The sequence below is a fragment of the Trichomycterus rosablanca genome, chromosome 1 (assembly GCF_030014385.1).
Source record: "Trichomycterus rosablanca isolate fTriRos1 chromosome 1, fTriRos1.hap1, whole genome shotgun sequence".
Taxonomy (NCBI): domain Eukaryota; kingdom Metazoa; phylum Chordata; class Actinopteri; order Siluriformes; family Trichomycteridae; genus Trichomycterus; species Trichomycterus rosablanca.
In genome coordinates, this window is record NC_085988.1 from 14635966 (window position 1) to 14655827 (window position 19862).

General features: G+C 44.7%; 1 protein-coding gene across 1 annotated transcript in view; it reads right to left on the reverse strand.

Annotated features, from left to right (window-relative positions):
• ctnna1 (catenin (cadherin-associated protein), alpha 1) overlaps window positions 1-19862 on the reverse strand; it is a 238033-nt gene that overhangs the window by 94117 nt on the left and 124054 nt on the right. Inside the window, exons 8-9 of the mRNA XM_063018999.1 lie at window positions 9885-9965; window positions 8110-8262 (exon numbers count right to left, since the gene is read on the reverse strand). Coding sequence (XP_062875069.1) covers window positions 8110-8262; window positions 9885-9965 — 234 coding nt within the window. The remainder of the gene's footprint in view (window positions 1-8109; window positions 8263-9884; window positions 9966-19862) is intronic.

A 19862-nucleotide genomic window follows, 5' to 3' on the forward strand; every position in this document is an offset into this window, starting at 1 on the left:
AGGCGGTCAATACATCAAAAAATAAATAAATAAAATCAATCAAGTGTCATGTTATCTGCCCATACAGGCTAAATAATGCTAAAAATAATCTACAAACCTAAACAAGAGTCATTTGCTTGCTTAGTATGGTAAAAATCTCGAAAGCCTTCAAACATAAATGAAGCAAGAAATCTTTCCTACTAAGCTGACTGAAGCTGATCTTCCACTATAGAGCTTCTTTCACATACACTATATTGCCAAAAGTATTCACTCACCCATCCAAATCATTGAATTCAGGCGCTCCCATCACTTTCATGGCCACAGGTGTATAAAACCAAGCACCTAGACATGCAGACTGCTTCTACAAACATTAGTGAAAGAATGGGTCGCTCTCAGGAGCTCAGTGAATTCCAGTGTGGTACCGTGATGCCACCTGTGCAACAAGTCCAGTCATGAAATTTCCTCACTACTAAATATTTTTCCAGTCGATTGTCAGTGGTATTATAACAAAGTGGAAGCGACTGGAAACGACAGCAACTCAGCCACGAAGTGGTAGGCAATGTAAAATGACAGAGCGGGGTGAGCGGATGCTGAGGTGCATAGTGCGCAGGGGTCACCAACTTCAGAGTCAATCGCTACAGACCTCCAAACTTCATGTGGCCTTCAGATTAGCTCAAGAACAGTGTGAAGAGAGCTTCATGGAATGGGTTTCCATGGCCGAGCAGCTGCATCCAAGCCTTACATCACCAAGCACAATGCAAAGTGTCGGATGCAGTGGTGTAAAGCACGCCGCCACTGGACTCTAGAGCAGTGGAGACGTGTTCTCTGGAGTGATGAATCACGCTTCTCAGTCTGGCAATCCGATGAAAGAGTCTGGGTTTGGCGGTTGCCAGGAGAACAGTACTTGTCTGACTGCATTGTGCCGAGTGTAAAGTTAGGTGGAGGGGGGATTATGGTGTGGGGGTGTTTTTCAGGAGTTGGGCTCGGCCCCTTAGTTCCAGTGAAAGGAACACTTAATGCTTCAGCATACCAAGAGATTTTGGACAATTTCATGCTCCCAACTTCGTGGGAACAGTTTGGGGATGGTCCCTTCCTGTTCTAACATGACTGTGCACCAGTGCACAAAGCAAGCTCCATAAAGACGTGGATGAGCGAGTTTGGTGTGGAAGAACTTGACTTGGGATGAATTAGAGCGGAGACCGTGAGCCAGGCCTTCTCGTCCAACATCAATGTCTGACCTCACAAATGAGCTTCTGGAAGAATGGTCAAAAATTCCCATAAACACACTCCTAAACCTTGTGGAAAGCCTTCCCAGAAGAGTTGAATCTGTTATAGCTTCAAAGGGTGGGGCAACATCATATTAAACTCTATGGATTAAGAATGGGACGTCAGTCAAGTTCATATGCGTGTGAAAACAGACGAGCGAATACTTTTGGCAGTATAGTGTATATAAAGGAATAAAATCAGTTGGCTGGAGTGCCAGAGTGAGAAAGTACTAAGAAAATAAGGAGGGGGTTGTGGAGGAGACATGTCGGCCCTTTAAATTTAGCTGTTGTCGAGTGTGTGGGGTCTCTATTCAGTGCCCCCATGTTTCCTCTTAGGTCCCTTTCATTCTCTAAAGCTGACCCTCTGCGGGACGGCCTCCTGTGGAGAAGAGGTCGCTAACAAATGTCAGCAGACATGCTGCCTCAGGCTCTGCAGGGTTGAGAATGAAGGGCTTGATGCTTAGAGCCATGTAAACCAGGGCACGGTCTTACCAGAACCTGTATAATGTTCACTGGACCTACACGGAGGAGAGGTTGGTGGACGAGTAATTGTGCCTCGACATCTAATTATATTTATTTTTTAATTAAACGATCTTGAATTCTGATTACCTAACGTCAGGTTTTATGAAGGACTGATACGGATTTCAAGAGCAATAAAAGGCTGACGTAGGATTTCCGAATTTGCCACTCAGGTGGCGCAGCGGTAAAAACACACGCTGAAACCAGAGCCGAGATTCGATACGACGTATTCGAGATCTCAGCTCTGCCTGCCGGCTAGGCTGAGAGGCCACATGAACAACGATTGGCCTGTTGTTTAAGATATGGGCGGGACTAACCCGGACAGGGTCTCTCTCTCATGACTGGTGCAATTATGACCTCTGCTGGCTGATTGATGGCGCCTGCACAGAGATGAGAAAGGAGTGCTCTCAGGGTGTGTCTCTCCGTACACAACGCTGAGCTGCACTGCACTCGTCAATGTGTGGGTGATAAGATGCATACGGCTGCTGCCCACGTGTCGGAGGGGGCGTGGGTTAGCTTCGTTCCTCTCAATCAGAGCAGGGATCAGCATTGGTGGAGAGGAAGCATGACGCAATCGGACACGGTAAAAAGGAGAAAAAGACTTCCCTATTTCTTACCCAATCTTTTCATCTTTAATTCCCCATTGTACCTCTACTGCCACTTGAACCGCCACCGTTCTGACCAAGGACAGGCACAGACTATGGGTCTGTCTAAAAATTCTCAGGAGCGTAGGATGACGTAAAATGCGTCTATGTAGAGAGAAGGCATGTCTAAATTCTTGGATTTTCTCCCCTAATCTAGTCGTGTCTAATTACCCTGATTGCATCCTCCACTGATTCGACCCTTCACCTCTGACTGAGGACGCTTCTCAACTGACACACGCCCCCTCCGACACGTGCTCAGTACAGACTGCATTTTTCACCCATACGAGTCGAGTTCATATATACCAATTAGCACTGTGCACGGAGAGCCACACCCTGATAAGCATTATTCCTCAGCCCTGTGCAGGCACCATCAATCAGCCAGCAGGGGTCGTAATTGCACCAGTTATGAGGACCGATAAGAAGTATTCGAAAACCCAACTCTGGTGTGCTAGCGTATTTTACCGCTGCGCCACCTGAGCGGCTGAGGTGCCTTCATTCTAAGTGATAAACAGACTGAATAACGAGGGAGCGTCTGATGCTTCCTTAGCAGTGAAGGCAATCCCAGAATTCAGTGCAGCACAACTTTCCTCACAAAAGAATTAGAATGCCCCCAATGTCATCGCCTATCAATCTGTGCAGGAAGGATAATGCTGCCCAAAGCTGGCCACACAAGCCAGACCGACCAACCAGCATGTGTCTTATAGTGGTCAACAGTGGGCGCTGTTTTGTGGAAAGACTACTGAGTCCTTACAGAAAAAAACACCAAGCTCCTTAAAGGAAGTATCTGAAAGCATCCTATGCAGACTCCTCACCTCTAATCACTCACAGAGAAGCTGGATTGGCTCACACCAAATTTCAAATGAGTGAGTAAATGGGTGGCTGTGTGCTGCCGTGTGATGGTTTGGAACCTAGTCCACTATTGCTTAGTGTTTCCAGGTGGTTTAGAATCCACCTGAAGGCGTTATTAAAGATAAATGAACTAACAGAACGGCTCAGACTAGGATAGAGGCATCAGAAAACAAGAAGAAAAAACAAAACGGGAGACATGAATAGAGCCGCTTGCTGGTTTCGTTCGCGGCCCTTCAGCATTCTCGTTTGCGGTTACACGCAGAGCGATGCGACGTCCTGGTGTTGAGACAATAAGCAATTCCCCTGTGATAAGCACTTAACCTTGACCACAGGGTAGACGGGCTCCTCCGACTGGGGCTTAAAAATTTGATCACAGCCGTGACCGTCCATACAAATGAGCCGATCCGCCAGGCCGCTGCACCGCCGGCCTGAAGAACTCTGCAGAGCGACCGTAAAAAAACGCACGAGTTCTGGGACATGATGCCAAACAGATGTGACGGTGGCGTGGCTCATGAGCATATTAAGTGGACAAAACTGGGGGCCATGGGGGGCACGCAGGGCCTTCGTGACATTGATTCACTTCGCTTCGTCTCTGCATTAATTATGCGCGGCTTGTGGTGCAGCTGCGGTAGAAAGGAAAACATCTGAACCCTGACAAGCACAAGGCCCAAGTAAGAATCAATTAAAAACCGGAATCTAATGACAAAACCTACACACCCCAAGACACATACAGGGTGTGTCTGAAAACCTAGTGATCTCTCTACATAGACACATTTTACATCATCCTACACTGCCGAGAAGAAGGCATGTCTAAATTCTTAGATTCCTTAAAATGCTCCTACTGAGGCGCCTTAGGTCTGACTGATAATCTGACTGAATAACGAGGGAGCGGCCGATGCTTCCTCAGCACTGAAGGCAATCCCAGCATTCAGTGCGGCACAATTCTTCTCACAAAAAAATTACAAATATGGTGAAAAAACGCGGGGCAACCAACAGAGTTCTTTGCAAATGTAAATAAATATTATCATTGATGTTTGATTTGTATAAAGGTGCACAAGTGTCATTTGTTTGTAATTTCGGGCTCGGCAGTGACAGTTTAACTGTTTTTGCTGCATCGCGGGCAATGTTAGCTGGCATGCTAGTGGGTTGTGCCACCTCAGCCCATTGGTTTGAATGGCCTGAGGCTAACTGTGTTAGCTTAGTAAGCTAAACTGTGGCGACGTAATCTCTGTCAAATTAGTGCGTCTAAATAGGGCAGCTGGACTAGTAATGAGAAGGTTGCCGGTTCAAGCCTCAGCTCTGCCAGGTTGCAACTGTTGGGCCCTTGAGCAAGGCCCTTAACCCTCAATTGCTTAGATTGTATACTGTAACTGTAATGTAAGTCGCTTTGGATAAAAGTGTCTGCTAAATGTCGTAAATGTAAATAATCTGCCTTATGAGTTTGATGTCTTATTGGAATCCTCTCTACTGAGGCAGCTGCCCAGGTAGGCAGTAGGCAGCAAGGCAGCTCTTAATTGTACAGTCTCTTTGGCGGTGTGGGCTAGCATGCAAGTCTCGCATGGTGCTACCAGCTTGGACAAGTGCTCAACAGGCAGAACAAGGGTCTGGGATTGACACAGAAACCCTATCTGACCTTTCCTTTACCAGTGCAACACAGATGTCACTGTTTGTGTGTGCACTTCATGTCCATGTGAACCTCTGCTGTCTGGTTGGCGTGTCAAAGGGGACGGGGAGCTAGTCTGCTGGTGGTTCGACTGTAATTTACATTTAAGGCATGCAGCGGATGCTTTTATCCAAGTATTCGAGGAACTTATGGTTAAGGGACTTGCTCAGGGGTCCAACCGTGGCAACCTGGTGGTGGAGGGGCTTGAACAGACAACCTTCTGATTACTAGTCAACAGTTCAGCTACCACGGTCCTGTATATACACTTCATGTGAGCTCTGTCCATTAGATATTGGCGAAATATCTAATTGGGAACTAAAGTTACTCTGATCCAAAAGACTCTGGGACTTGACGTTTGGTTCACAGCCATGACTGGAACCGAGCAAAACTTAAAGCATGACTGGAGATGGAATTTTACGACCACAAAGCACTTAAGAAAGCGTGATGCTCCTGCACCCTAAACTGTTTTCCTTCCATCCACTACAGAAGACAGATGAATGTGGCTTTGCTGTCTTTGCTTGAGGAAAAAAATAGCCTCGGAAACATTTACTTATCTGTTTACTTCACTCCGATGTGACGAAAATCACAACCTGAAGATAAATGAAGTAAATGGTGAATGTGTTTACAGATAAACTTATTTATTTGGGTTTTAATGCCATGTTTAACATGTATGTGTCATTTTATGAAAAGACAGGTATTACGTTTGTCAATTTTATCTGGTATTTATATTTTGGGCTATTTTATATTTTCATTTTTATTTTTAAGGCTGCAGGGTGTGTTAAGACTGTTCTAGCTTTGTCTTGTGTAAGAATTTATTTGATGGATTTAGGCATGTGTACTTGTCTCTCCTTGGTGTATTTGGGGTGTTCTATAAGTACAGAACAATATTTTTACAATATTAATGATAGTGTGATGGTTAAAGATGGAAGGATCGATCGGCTATGTATTGTGCAAGGCGCAGAGAGATAGGTTCGAGCGGCTTCGGCAAGAGTGGGTAAGCGGGTCTATTGCTTTTACGCTCTTATATGCGCTAGTGCTTGCGTGCGCCGTGGGATGGTAGCCTCTGAAAGATAGCAGCACACTTGGGAACGCATAGTTTGATTAAAAATCGGACGATATTTCTCAAATTTAGCCGATCCTGAGAGCGACAGTCCGATCGCATCCCAGGTGTGCTGCTTTTGACTGCATTTATGTAATATACAGTTTTTTCATGTTAATGAATGGTCTAAATTTAATTATTGCAGTATTTTCACTGTATTTGTTTAATTCACTGTTTTATTCGTTTAAAACATTAAGGGCTATGTTAAATTACTGCAGTATTGACTGTTTAATTTACTGTTTTTCCGTGTTAAAATAATTAATGGTCTAAATTTAATGATTGCAGTATTTTAACTGTATTTGTTTGATTTACTTTGTTTATTTACTGCAAATTTTATTAAAGATATTATGCTGTTTCACATGAGTTCGTTAAAAATGGTAATACACCAGTTTAGACCATGTTTCATGTCTTGCTTGCGTTAAAAATTGCATGTTGCCCTGCCATAGCATATAGCCCCGCCCTCGATTGGTATCGGCTATCGGCCGATCGCGCTGAAAGGTGATCGGCGATCAGAATCGGCCTCAATCGGTCCATCTCTAGTGACAGTTGTTAATTACATTTAGTAATACATCATTTTTGTACAAGATATTACTGTGTCCATTTAGTGCAAGCTGTATAACTCACACCAAGGGGCGCTGCCAGGGATTTTGTGCCCCATGAAAGAACATCACTCACATTGGGCCGTGCCACCCCAGGCCTCGCCAACTCTAAAATAATAAAACTGTGCAAAAAGTGGAATCACAGTTTGATACAAGACTAATATTCTTTGTAAGAAAAGCGCAAGTTATTTTTAATCTATAGTTTCAATGTCATTTTAATGGTAAAATTCTTGAATGGAAATTTTGATCCACTCTTTTCTCTCTCTCCAGTTGTTGGTAACCAGATTTTCCACTTAAAATGAGACATGGCGCTCCAGTCCTCACAGTTCAGTGCTAACAAGCTCTGTTCATGTCTTGTTTAAAGGCAGACCGACCCACTTTCACTTCACGAGGAAGATGGCACAAGTCTTTAGATCAGAGTTTTTAAGCCCTCGGGTGGGTCGGGAGCCAAAAAATGGGTTGAAGAGAAAAATAATAATAAAAAACAAATTTTAACAGGAACATAAATACGAAACGATCTGGTACACAAACGCCCCCTTGTGGAGGCTTTACGTTACATCTTGTAAACCACAGTGGGACCAGATTACCACGATTTTTGATTAATTAAGTTAATCATTTGTGTTTTGTTTTTGATAAATTTGATGAAATTGATTGTGTTGCCTGGGTCGCGGTAAGTCATGGACAAAAAGTTTTAAAAACCTCACTTTATACAACACCCTTATATTTATATGGTGTAAACCACAAGCGCAAATCCCTGGTGTGTGATGGATCGATCAAACAATCATACATTCCCTGCTATACATCGTACAATCCAAGAATGTAAAATTGGCCCATTGGTTCTGTGAAATCTGTGAAAGGAGCCAAGAAAAAGCCTGAAGGATCTGGAAAGATTATCATTGAGGAGTGCTCTTGATTCCTTGCATTATAGGAGAATACTTAGTGGTGTACTTTGGGCATGGGGAGGCTGTGTAAGGTTCTAAACGCAGTGGTGCTGATTACAGTGCTGTAAAGTCATGGACAATTTTGTATCTCTAATTCACCTCACTTGCACGTCTTTGTACTGTGAGCTCCTGAAGGGAACCCACACAGACACGGGGAGAACATGCAAACTCCACACAGAAAGGACCTGGAGTGCTCCACCTGGGGATCAAACCCAGGACCTTCTTGCTGTGAGGTGACAGTGCTACCAACCAAGCCACTGTGCTGCCCTCCAGGTAACTGAAGGTTAGGGACTAGATCGAGAGCCCACAGTGCAAACTTGGCGAAGACTGGGCTTGAACCAGCGACCTTACTATTGCAATTACAATGAACTAAGTATCATAATTGCTGAGCTACCATCGCCTGAACACTCTTACGTCTCTTCCAAGGTAGCTAACAGCATCACTGAGACACATCAGGAAAAGCTTCATTTTAGATTGCAGAAATGCTTCGACCTTTCCTAAGCACCTGTGGGCAGCTCTGTACCTCCATGTAAAGTGAAGGTCACGCTTACCTCAATCAGCTTGTTGGCGTGCTCGCGGAAGACCTGGGCGTAGTCCTTGACCTCCTTTTCATTGCCGTTTTTGGCGGCCTCGATAAGAACCAGCAGAGGAACGTTGGTTTCCAGAAACGAGTCGGAAACATGGTCCATCACGGCCTTCCTCAGCTGAAACACACAACACAAATCTTATTTAGGACCTGGGGAATGCAAGTTATTCCACTACAGTCACATAAAATACAAACAAGTCAAACATTCACACGTAAACTACCTGGACAAGGTCACATGGACAAGTGTTGGGACACCACTTCAAATCTTTTAATTCATGTTTCAGCCACAACAGTTGCTAACAGGTGTCATCGATCAATTATATAAAGGAAATAACATGCTTCTAAATTTGCAGCAACAGTTCAGGGAAGGACCTTCCTGTGCACAAAGTAAGATCTATGAGGACATGAAGTGAAGTTCGGTTTTAAGAAACTCCAGAGTCCTGACCTCAGCCCCACTGAACAGCTCTGGAATGAACTGGAACATCAACTGAGGCTTTCTTGCTCAGCCATTAGGGAGGCCATATTGAAATGGTTTGGGCATGTGCAGTGAAGGGATGAAAGTTTAACGATGAGGGACCCCAATTCCAGCAGTGCTATCGACCGAGCTGGGCACCCAACAGACAATTAGCTGTGTCTGAGGGAACGAGGTCGACTGAGTGACATTTCCATTGTGTCCGAGGTTGGGTCGAGCCTACTGAACAAAGGGTTCTATGTGAGGTAAAGAGGCGACCTGTGACCCCATGAGTTTTAGAGGGGGACGTGTGATAATCTGTGGTTCCAATCAGTCAGCACAGGGACTGATGCAAGCAGCAAGGAAATTGCAATAGGGAATTGGAAATGATTAAATAGGGGGCAGGAAGAAAAAGATAGCCTGGAAGAATTAAGGAATGATAATGACTAAAATGGTGTTATTTATTTATTTAAAGAGTCTGACTTTCCTCCTCTTTAAGTCTTTGAGCACGAGTTCAGAAAGCTTCATTTAATGCACTATACACCGATCAGGCATAACATTATGACCACCTTCCTAATATTGTGTTGGTTCCCCTTTTGCTGCCCCATATGCCACAAACTGCGATGCACTGTGTATTCTGACACCTTTCTATCAGAACCAGCTTTGAATTCTTCTCCCCACGTGCATCGATGAGCCTTGGCCACCCATGACCCTGTCGCCGGTTTACCACTGTTCCTTCCTTGGACCACTCTTGATAGATCCTGACCACTGCAGACCGGGAACACCCCACAAGAGCTGCCGTTTTGGAGATGCTCTGACCAAGTCGTCTAGCCATCACAATTTGGTCCTTGTCAAACTCGCTCAAATCCTTATGATTGATCATTTTCCTGCGTCTAACATCAACTTCTAGGATAAAATGTTCACTTGCTGCCTAATATATCCCACCCACTAACAGGTGCCGTGATGAAGAGATAATCAAATCAGTGTTATTCACTTCGCCTGTCCATGGTCATAATGTTATGCCTGGTCGGTGTATATAAATAAATATTACAGGGCAGCAGAGTCTGTTGTGGTATCGAATGTGTACAGAAAAACTTTCTACTTCACCGATCATGTACAATTAATCCCACAGGGAGCTTAAAATCTTACTAAAATAAACTACGTAGATAAATAACACACAAGCGGGCCAGGAAAATAAACCAGCTGCCACGCAGATCTAAACGATTGACCTCAGGGGGCCAAGGGATTGAACTGAGGGAATTTGTGAAAAGTGAGCGGGTGAAACAAACCTGACGACGCAGGTCACGGGTCTTCTTGGTCATCCGGTCAATAGCCGTGTTGAGAGCGTCGCTCCTCTCCTTACGGCCAGCCTGCAAAAGAGGGGGAGAGACGAATTTAAATTCTGTTACTGAATGAGCAAAGAAAGCAGCAGCTTCTTCTCATTGTGGCTGCATTCATACTAGAAAATAAACCCAGAGCAGATATCCAGCAACCAGACATGACCGAATAAAGGAAAAGTGGAAAGAAAAAAAGACTACAAAGGCACAGATGTTTACAGACAAGATTACTGCATAGTTCTGGTTCACTTGCCAATCAATAACCATAACACCAAATAAAAAGGTAGAAAAAGTAGATGTAAATGTGTGGAATGTGAGTAAAGTGTCCATATTTTTTTTTTACATGTAGGCTGTATGTACAGTACTTATGAACCCTCAGCAAGGATCAAAAACTCAAGAATGGTCAGCCAGAGGAGTGGCCCCCTAAAATCAACTATTTTAAACAAGTCTACGAGTCTAACCAAGATGATGAGTAACATCATCCCCCCCCCACCCCCCAACTCCTCAAACGTCCCAAAAAAGGAAAACAAAACCCAAAAAAGCAAAAAGCACTTTAGCAGGGCAAACCACTGGCCTTCAGTATTGATTCTGCTCTGAGTAAGGTCTCATAATTGGGCAGCCACTCGAGCTACTTTAAAAAAGATATGTGATGATGACTATATGTTAGTGCCTCATCACCAACAGAGTATGTTGTAATACTTACCTGTTATACCTTTTGATCCTTATGGGATATTTGCCTTAAGTTTAGTATAGAGGGGAGGACTCACTCCTTAGGGGAGGCTGTAGGGCCCACAGCCTAACCAGTGGGAGAGGGGTAGTCTGAACCTGGGAATAAATTAAGGTTATAGTTTTATTGTGTACACTAGTGATAGTTACCGGTATCCGTTTGTTTATAGGCCTGTGTATAAACAGCTGTTTTTTTAATCTCTTTATGTTCTCCTAGGGGTAAGCACACCCGGGGAAATGGTGGGGAATGGTTTGCCCAGGTAGAGGGTGGGGCTAGGCCCTTAAGAGAGGAACTAAGGAGGGGGGGGGGGAAAACTCACCTGGGGGCTGTTGAGAGCACAGTCCATGAGTTAGAGCTTGAGGAGTAAGTGTTATGACCTGGCGGTCTGCACTTTATTTGAGACCTATACTGATACAAGTTAGGTAACATGTTAACGGCGTTTCGTTTGTATTTTTGTACAGTCTTTTGTTTATGTTTTTTCTCACTGTGTGGTATTAAAATTTCACCGTTTGAACTCTACCTGGCGACTTCAGCGTGGTACATCCACACTCCTATACACACTCAGCTAAATTACCCGGTGAATTTGTGTCTCCCTAAACGGGAGTTCGGCAAACATCGTCACAAAATGGTGGCAGCGGAAGCCCAGATCAAACGCTGAAACGACGGTTCCAGTACAACGGCGACAACGGTGATTCAAACCCAAAACCGGCGGCCGGAGGACACCAATGGCGGCGGTTTACTTCCAGTGTTGAGGCGACCTTCCAAAGATGGCGTAGCATACGCATGCGCGGTGGATAAAAGCGGAAGCACGCGGAGCGGTGAGGACTATGACAAACACAGCGGCGTTTCAACGCTGATTCTCCAGAGACTGTTTTAAAGATTGAATTACGGGCAGTGCGGCATACCGCTGAGGAATATGCCCGCAAAGAAAGCTCCGATGGCGCAGAAGAAGAGTGCGAGTGAGGGAAGCTGGCAGGAGCCGGAGGTGGCTGATTCCAGTGCCGCAACTTCTACTATGGATATTAAATATGTGTGTGAGTTACTCCAAACTTTTATGAGTGACCAAAACAAAAAAGACGAGACAATGCAGCGCGAAATGGCCCGGCAGGAGCAGCGATGGAGATCGCTCCAACATCAGTTTGGACTACTTCAAGGAGAGATTCAGAAAAGCCATCTTGTAGCTGAAACCATTGACTTGAGTGAAATGCAGGGGCAACAGCCACAGACGAGGATTTTACGGAGTTCACAGTCGGCGGCTACAACTCAACCGCAGTGGCAACCGGAACGACTTCCAGCTCAAATGGTATGGCCAGCTCCTAGAATGGCGGTTTTTAAAGAGACGGATGACATTGAACATTTTTTAACCACGTTTGAACGATTAGCTCAAGCTGCTATGTGGCCAGAAGAAACCTGGGCATTCCATCTTATCCCTTTACTTGATGGTAAAGCTAGGGCAGCTTATGTAGCCATGGATGCTGCTGATGCTTGTGACTACCACAAAATCAAGAGTGCTGTGTTGATGAAATTCGAAATCAACAAAGAAACTTATAGACAACGCTTCAGGGACATTAATGTGCAGGCTGACGAGACTCCAAGAGAGTTGTACACCAGATTAAAGGTGCTGTATGAAAAGTGGATGACACCACACGAAAAGACCAAAGAACAAGTTGGTGATACCATTGTTATGGAGCAGTACCTTAAGGTGGTCAATCCGGAGCTACGCAGCTGGATCATCGAGCGCAGCCCAGCTTCAATGGAGCAAGCAGTGACCCTGGCAGAAGCGTTCGTCTCAGCCAGGCAGACAGAGGGAGATTTCAGACTCGGGAACCAGTGCAAGCAACAACTCCATGCTGAGCCCGGTAAGTCTGGGGATGGATATAGTTGCGGTCCTAAAGTTTTTAGAAAAACATCTCAAAATCGTTGGTTTAGTCCAGCTGAGGCAAAACCCAAAAGTAGCAACAGTAGACCTATCCCTGATAATTCTATCAGATGTTTTAATTGTAATCAGAGGGGTCATAAAGCTAACATTTGCCCAAAACTTGGTAGTAGCATGAGTCAGCTGTGTTACATTCCCAGAGAGTCAGGAAGTTTTAAACTTCAGGACAGCAGTAAAGACGTGACTTTAATGGTTAAAATAGCGGGTAAAAAGTGTAAAGCTTTGCTAGACACTGGGGCTAGCCAAACCTTAGTTCTAGCAGAATGTCTCCCAGAGACACAGATTAAACATACTGGTGAGCTCAGGGTGAAATGTATTCACGGGGACGAGCAAGTTTACCCAACAGCTGAGGTTAACATTGAGGTTAACGGTCAAACTTACTTGCTTAATGTGGGTATAATGCAACAGGCTCCATATTCGGTGATTATTGGTAGAGATGTACCGGTTTTGGTGGATCTCTTAACAGATAAGCAGGATGTGGCAGAAGTTATGGTCATAACTAGAGCTCAATCTAAAGCTGCACAGCAGGAGAGCGTAGCGCTAATGAAAGAGCTACCGCTTTGTGTTGCTCAGGTGAGACGTAAACCTAAGTCAGTGAGGAGGCAAGACAAAGTCAGAGGTACACCTGTGGTTGAACAGCTGAAGCCAGTTGACTTAGACTCTGAGGAGTTAAAAACTGATGTGGCCGAGCAGCAGGCACAAGACCTAACATTAAAACCTGTCTTTTTAAAATGCGGGGAAGGCATGGATAGGGGTGGCAGACAGTTTCTTGTGAAGGATAAAATCCTGTATAGAATTAAAGGGGATTATGAACAGCTGGTTGTACCTAAACAGTTGAGGCAGCAAGTGTTGAAACTGGGGCACTCAGAGCCATGGGCAGGACATATGGGTATAGCTAAAACTTTGAGCAGGGTGGCAAGTAGATTTTACTGGCCTCGCCAATACCAGGACGTGGTAGATTTTTGCAAGGCATGTCCGGAATGCCAATTGACAGCTCCACGTAGAGATGCAGGCAAGGTTCCCTTAATTAACCTGTCAATAGTTGATGTACCATTCTCACGCATTGCAATGGACATAGCAGGACCCCTACCAAGAAGTTGTGGGGGTAACCGTTATATCCTTGTTGTGTGTGATTATGCTACTAAATACCCCGAAGCTTTCGCATTAAAGAAAATTAAGGCAAGACAGATTGTTAATGCCTTAATCCAACTCATCTCGAGGGTAGGGATTCCAAAGGAGGTGTTAACTGATCAGGGCACCAACTTCACGTCTAACCTACTCAGAGATGTGTTTAGGTTGTTGGGGGTTAGGGGTATTACGGCCACACCATTCCATCCTCAGACAGACGGCCTCACGGAACGGTTCATCCAGACGTTGAAGACCATGCTACGTCGGTTTGTTACGGAGACTGGGGCTGACTGGGACACCTGGCTACCGTATGTATTATTTGCATACAGAGAAGTGCCTCAGGCGTCCACAGGTTTCTCCCCATTTCAACTTCTCTATGGCCGGGAGGTGCGAGGACCTCTGGACGTCTTGAAAGAAGCCTGGGAAAACAAAGACTCGAGTAAAAAACTGAACGTGCTTTCTCATGTCGTGAAAATGAGAGAAAAAATGTCTCAGATCACAGAACTTGTTCATGAGAGCATGGAACGGGCACAGCTGAAGCAGAAAACGTGGTATGACCACAAGGCAAAGAAGAGAGAGCTGAAACCTGGACAGAAGGCTCTTGTCTTGTTGCCGACGTCTGACACTAGTCTTCTAGCCAAGTGGCATGGACCTTATGAAGTTCTTCGAAGGGTTGATCAAACAACTTATGAACTTTCACTTCCGGATAGGAGGAAAAAGACACAGACATTCCACATTAACATGCTTAAACGGTGGAATGAGACGGACCACCACGAGTCAGAGCAGCTGTGGGTGCGAGCTGTTACAGAAGAGGAAGAGGGCACGGAACAGTACCTGCCTACAGACAATGAGTCTAATTCATCTCCTGATTTGACCCATTTGCAAGAGGGACAGCGCGAGGAGCTGAGGAGAGTCATTCCAGCAGGACTCTTCAGATCTGTACCTGGTAGGACTGAGCAGATTGAGCATAACATCCGCCTGCTGAAAGGTGAGCCGATCCGCCAGACCAACTGCAGAGTACCAGCGCGCCTAATCCCACATCTCAAGCAGGAAGTAGAGATGATGCTACAGACAGGGATCATCGAACCATCAACGAGTGAGTGGTGCAGCCCTGTGGTCCTGGTTCCTAAAAAAGATGGAGGACTTAGATTTTGTATTGACTTTTCAAAGCTTAATGCTGTGTCAGCGTTCGATCCTTACCCTATGCCTAGGGCGGATGAACTAATTGAGAGACTTGGTAAAGCAAAATACCTCACAACGATTGACCTTTGTAAAGGTTATTGGCAAGTTCCTTTGAATCCACAAGTCAAAGAATTAACAGCTTTCCGTGTACCTTCAGGACTCTACCATTTTTTATTTATGCCATTTGGTCTGCATGGAGCCGCGGCAACGTTCCAGAGGCTCATGGACGGGCTGCTGAAAGGTACCGAGGACTTTGCTGCAGCTTATATAGACGATGTGGTTATTTTTAGCACATCGTGGGACGAGCATGTTCGGCATGTCAGCGAGGTGCTACAAAGAATCAGCAAGGCGGGACTTACCGTCAATCCAGCCAAGTGTTTCCTGGCCAGAGGATCAGTGTCCTACCTGGGATACATTCTGGGTGGTGGCGTCATCTGTCCTCAGGTCGACAAGGTGGAGGCGGTACGGAACAGCCCAGCACCTAACACCAAGCGAAGGGTGCGATCCTTTTTAGGACTGGTTGGATGGTACAGGCGTTTTATTCCGAACTTTTCCAAGAGAGCAGCAGTTTTAACTGACTTGGTGAAAAAGGACATGCCAAATAAGGTTAAATGGACTGACGAGTGTGAAGTAGCTTTTAATGACCTTAAGAACTGTCTGTGTACCGAACCGGTGTTGCACAGCCCGGATTTTGACAAACAGTTTGTGGTCCAAACAGACGCTTCAGGCTGTGGACTTGGGACAGTTCTTTTGCAGGACTTTGAGGGTGATTTGAAACCCATACTGTATATCAGCCGGAAATTATTTCCGAGAGAACTGAACTACTCCACTGTCGAAAAAGAAGCATTGGCAGTGAAGTGGGCTTTAGACTCACTTAAGTATTATTTGATTGACACTGATTTTATTCTAGAGACTGATCATAGATCCTTACAGTGGATGGCAAAAATGAGAGACACGAACGCTAGAATAACTAGGTGGTATTTGTCATTGCAACCATTTAGATTCCAGGTTCGGTACCGAAAGGGTGTACAGAACATTACAGCAGATTTTTTGTCTCGTCACAACGAGTAGTGACGTCCAGAAGGGGGGGGGTGTGTGATGATGACTATATGTTAGTGCCTCATCACCAACAGAGTATGTTGTAATACTTACCTGTTATACCTTTTGATCCTTATGGGATATTTGCCTTAAGTTTAGTATAGAGGGGAGGACTCACTCCTTAGGGGAGGCTGTAGGGCCCACAGCCTAACCAGTGGGAGAGGGGTAGTCTGAACCTGGGAATAAATTAAGGTTATAGTTTTATTGTGTACACTAGTGATAGTTACCGGTATCCGTTTGTTTATAGGCCTGTGTATAAACAGCTGTTTTTTTAATCTCTTTATGTTCTCCTAGGGGTAAGCACACCCGGGGAAATGGTGGGGAATGGTTTGCCCAGGTAGAGGGTGGGGCTAGGCCCTTAAGAGAGGAACTAAGGAGGGGGGGGGGGAAAACTCACCTGGGGGCTGTTGAGAGCACAGTCCATGAGTTAGAGCTTGAGGAGTAAGTGTTATGACCTGGCGGTCTGCACTTTATTTGAGACCTATACTGATACAAGTTAGGTAACATGTTAACGGCGTTTCGTTTGTATTTTTGTACAGTCTTTTGTTTATGTTTTTTCTCACTGTGTGGTATTAAAATTTCACCGTTTGAACTCTACCTGGCGACTTCAGCGTGGTACATCCACACTCCTATACACACTCAGCTAAATTACCCGGTGAATTTGTGTCTCCCTAAACGGGAGTTCGGCAAACATCGTCACAAGATAAAACATTGTATTTAATAAAAAACAACAGGGAATGCAGAAATTCAGTAGCAGCGGCAGCAGAACTGAAGTTGGTCCCGGTGTGTTGTGCTGAGAGTAAATCACTAGTGTACAGCAGAAGGCGACGGTTCAAATCAAACGTTTTCACACACACACGGGACATGTAGTAAAATCTCAGTCCAGGGTGCTGAATGATTTCTACAAGTGTTGGAACGAGTGTTTTTACCCAAAACAATCACAGGCGACGGCTTGTACATGATCTCTGGACTTGAAAGTGGCTCAGAGGCTGGAGAAAATTTGTTATTCAGTATGAGATGAGTGTACAGCACTTTACACTTGTCCTGCATTGCAATGCTTAGTCAAACAAAAATTAGTGGATATTTCAAATGAATATAAAGCGATAAAAAAAAGTAGCATTTGACTTTTTTATTATTAAACAAGAACATCAGAAAGAAAGTTGTTCGATTATGCAAACCAACTTTTATTTCATTGGTGAAAATGCACTATAAAAAAGGCGAGGATCCCACAAGAACTGCTGGACAATCTGATCCTGTCCATGCCCTATCGCTGTCGGTGTGTTTTGGCAGTCTTGGGTGACCATACACCCTACTGAACAGTCAATGTGCGGCACTCTCTTCCAGTTTGACATGCTTCTGTTCACTCCCACCAATATGTCACTTGCTACTCAATCACGATAATTGAGTTTGCATCTCATTTGCATAATCGAACAACTTTCTTTGACTTGTCGTTTGCTTTTCTGATGTTCTTGTTTAATAAAAAAATAAAATATCAAATGCTTCTTTTTTTTTTTTTAATCGCTTCATATTCATTTTGAAATATCCCCTAATTTTTGTGAGCAGTATATATAAGCAGTTAATGAATCGAATCACCAACGAGGGATTAGGAGAACATGTCCCAAAGTTATATTACATTTATTTATTTATTTGGGTTTTAACACCATGTTTAACACATACACAGATCAGCCATAACATTAAAACCACCTCCTGGTTTCTACACTCACTGTCCATTTTATCAGCTCCACTTACCATATGGAAGCACTTTGTAGTTCTACAATTACTGACTGTAGTCCATCTGTTTCTCTACATACCTTTTTTTAACCTGCTTTCTCCCTGGCCATGTTTAATATCAGACACAGTCATGAACAACTTTGTATCTCTAATTCACCTCACTTGCATGTCTTTGGACTGTGGGAGGAAACCGGAGCTTCCGGAGGAAACCCACACAGACACGTGGATAACATGCAAACCACACAGAAAGGACCCGGACCGCTCCACCTGGGAATCGAACCAAGGACGATCTTGCTGTGAGGCGACAGTGCTACCCATGAAGCCACCGTGCCGCCCTCAAAGCAGCCTTACTCAAGGGCCCAACAGTGGCTGCATAGCAAAACCTGGATTTAAACCAACAATCTGTCAATTGATAGTCCAAAGATTTCTTGGACATTCATGTCATTTAGTAACAGAAAGAAAAGAAGAATGTAAACTTTTGACTTGTACTTCAGCTCAGGATCAAGTCCAGAGACTTCACATGGGCACTGCCAGTGAATTCAGTGCCAAGAGATTTCCATAAAAGAACCCTAACCCATCATTCCAAATGAAAATGTTTTGCACAGGACAATAAAACACAGGAAACTAAATACACTGTGAAAATAACAGGAAATAAAAGCACGGCACAAATGCAAGTAAGCAAATTGTACCCATGTCCCCAATGAAAGCGCGCCTGTGCTTCCCATAATCCCCTCTGTCTATTTTAGTCCATTATGCAGCAGCAAAATGAACCACGGATGCAGGAGACACTCTGCTGCCTAATGCGTTAAGACCCATATGTTGCAGATCATTTCACGCTCTCGTGGTCACACAAACTCTCGCCAATATCGCTGGTTTAAGCTCGACTAGTAATGAACAAAGAGGGAACGGGGTGGGGTGGGGTGGAGGGACAGAGCGGGTTTTGTCCGGCGTGCCGAAACTAGGTTGTTGAGAGGGGCCGAATTCTTTGAGATCCGCACACTGACCTGAATGTCTTGTTTTTGTTTTGTTTTTATTCTAGATGCCCTCACTGCACCAAGATCAGACAGTAAAATGAAAGACAGAGAATTCAGCTCATCCTCAGATTTGTAAAAAAAAAAAAAAGCTGGAGTAGAGTAGCTGGCATACAGCGGGCACCATGGTAAAGCTTTAGGCTTGGTCACCCAGCAGAACGATGAGGATACATTTGGGAGAAAGCTGACTAATTACACAGCTAGATAAAAGATGACCTGCCTGTCTTGGTAAATACAGACAAAGAGTTTGACATGGAATCCACAGCTGTGCTATCAGCCAGTCAGGCACCTACATAGGGACATGGTTGGCTACGTCTGAAGAACGAGGGAATAAAGCGGTGGTTTGTTTATTTGTTTGATTCTTAACACCATGTCAGCCGCTATGGCTGTTATCATGGCTGAATAATAAGTTCTTTAAAAGATCAAAGTGGGCATCAGGCATCCTAATACTGTGTTGGTCCCCCTCTTGCTGCCAAAACAGCCCCGCAACTGTGATGCACTGTGCATTCTGACACCTTTCCATCAGAACCAGCATTAAATTCTTCAGCAGTTTGAGCTACAGTAGCTCGTCTGTTAGATCGGACCACACGGGCCAGCCTTCGCTCCCCACGTGCATCGATGAGCCTTGGCCACCCATGACCCTGTCGCCGGTTTACCACCGTTTATTCCGTGGACCACTTTTGATAGATACTGACCACTGCAGACCAGGAACACCCCACAAGAGCTGCAGTTTTGGAGATGCTCTGATCCAGTCCTTGTCAAACTTGCTCAAATCCTCACACCCATCCACTTTTCGTCCTGCTTCTAACACATCGACTTTGAGGATAAAATGTTCACTTGCTATGTTTGCCTGCTTATTTTGGGGTCATTGTATATTTTAGGCAACCCCTAAATAAGGGAGCAGACAGCAAATTTACGTATGAATTTTTTTTCTTCTAGGACTGGATCAAGAACCTAATGAAAAAAGCCAAAAATTAGCCAAAAATGTATGTCCAATAGTGGAGCCCCATCTACATGACCTACAGATCTACACCAGTGTTTAATATCGCTGTATCCAAAGAGGGTAAATGTATAACCGGCTTCCTAAAGTGCAGTGG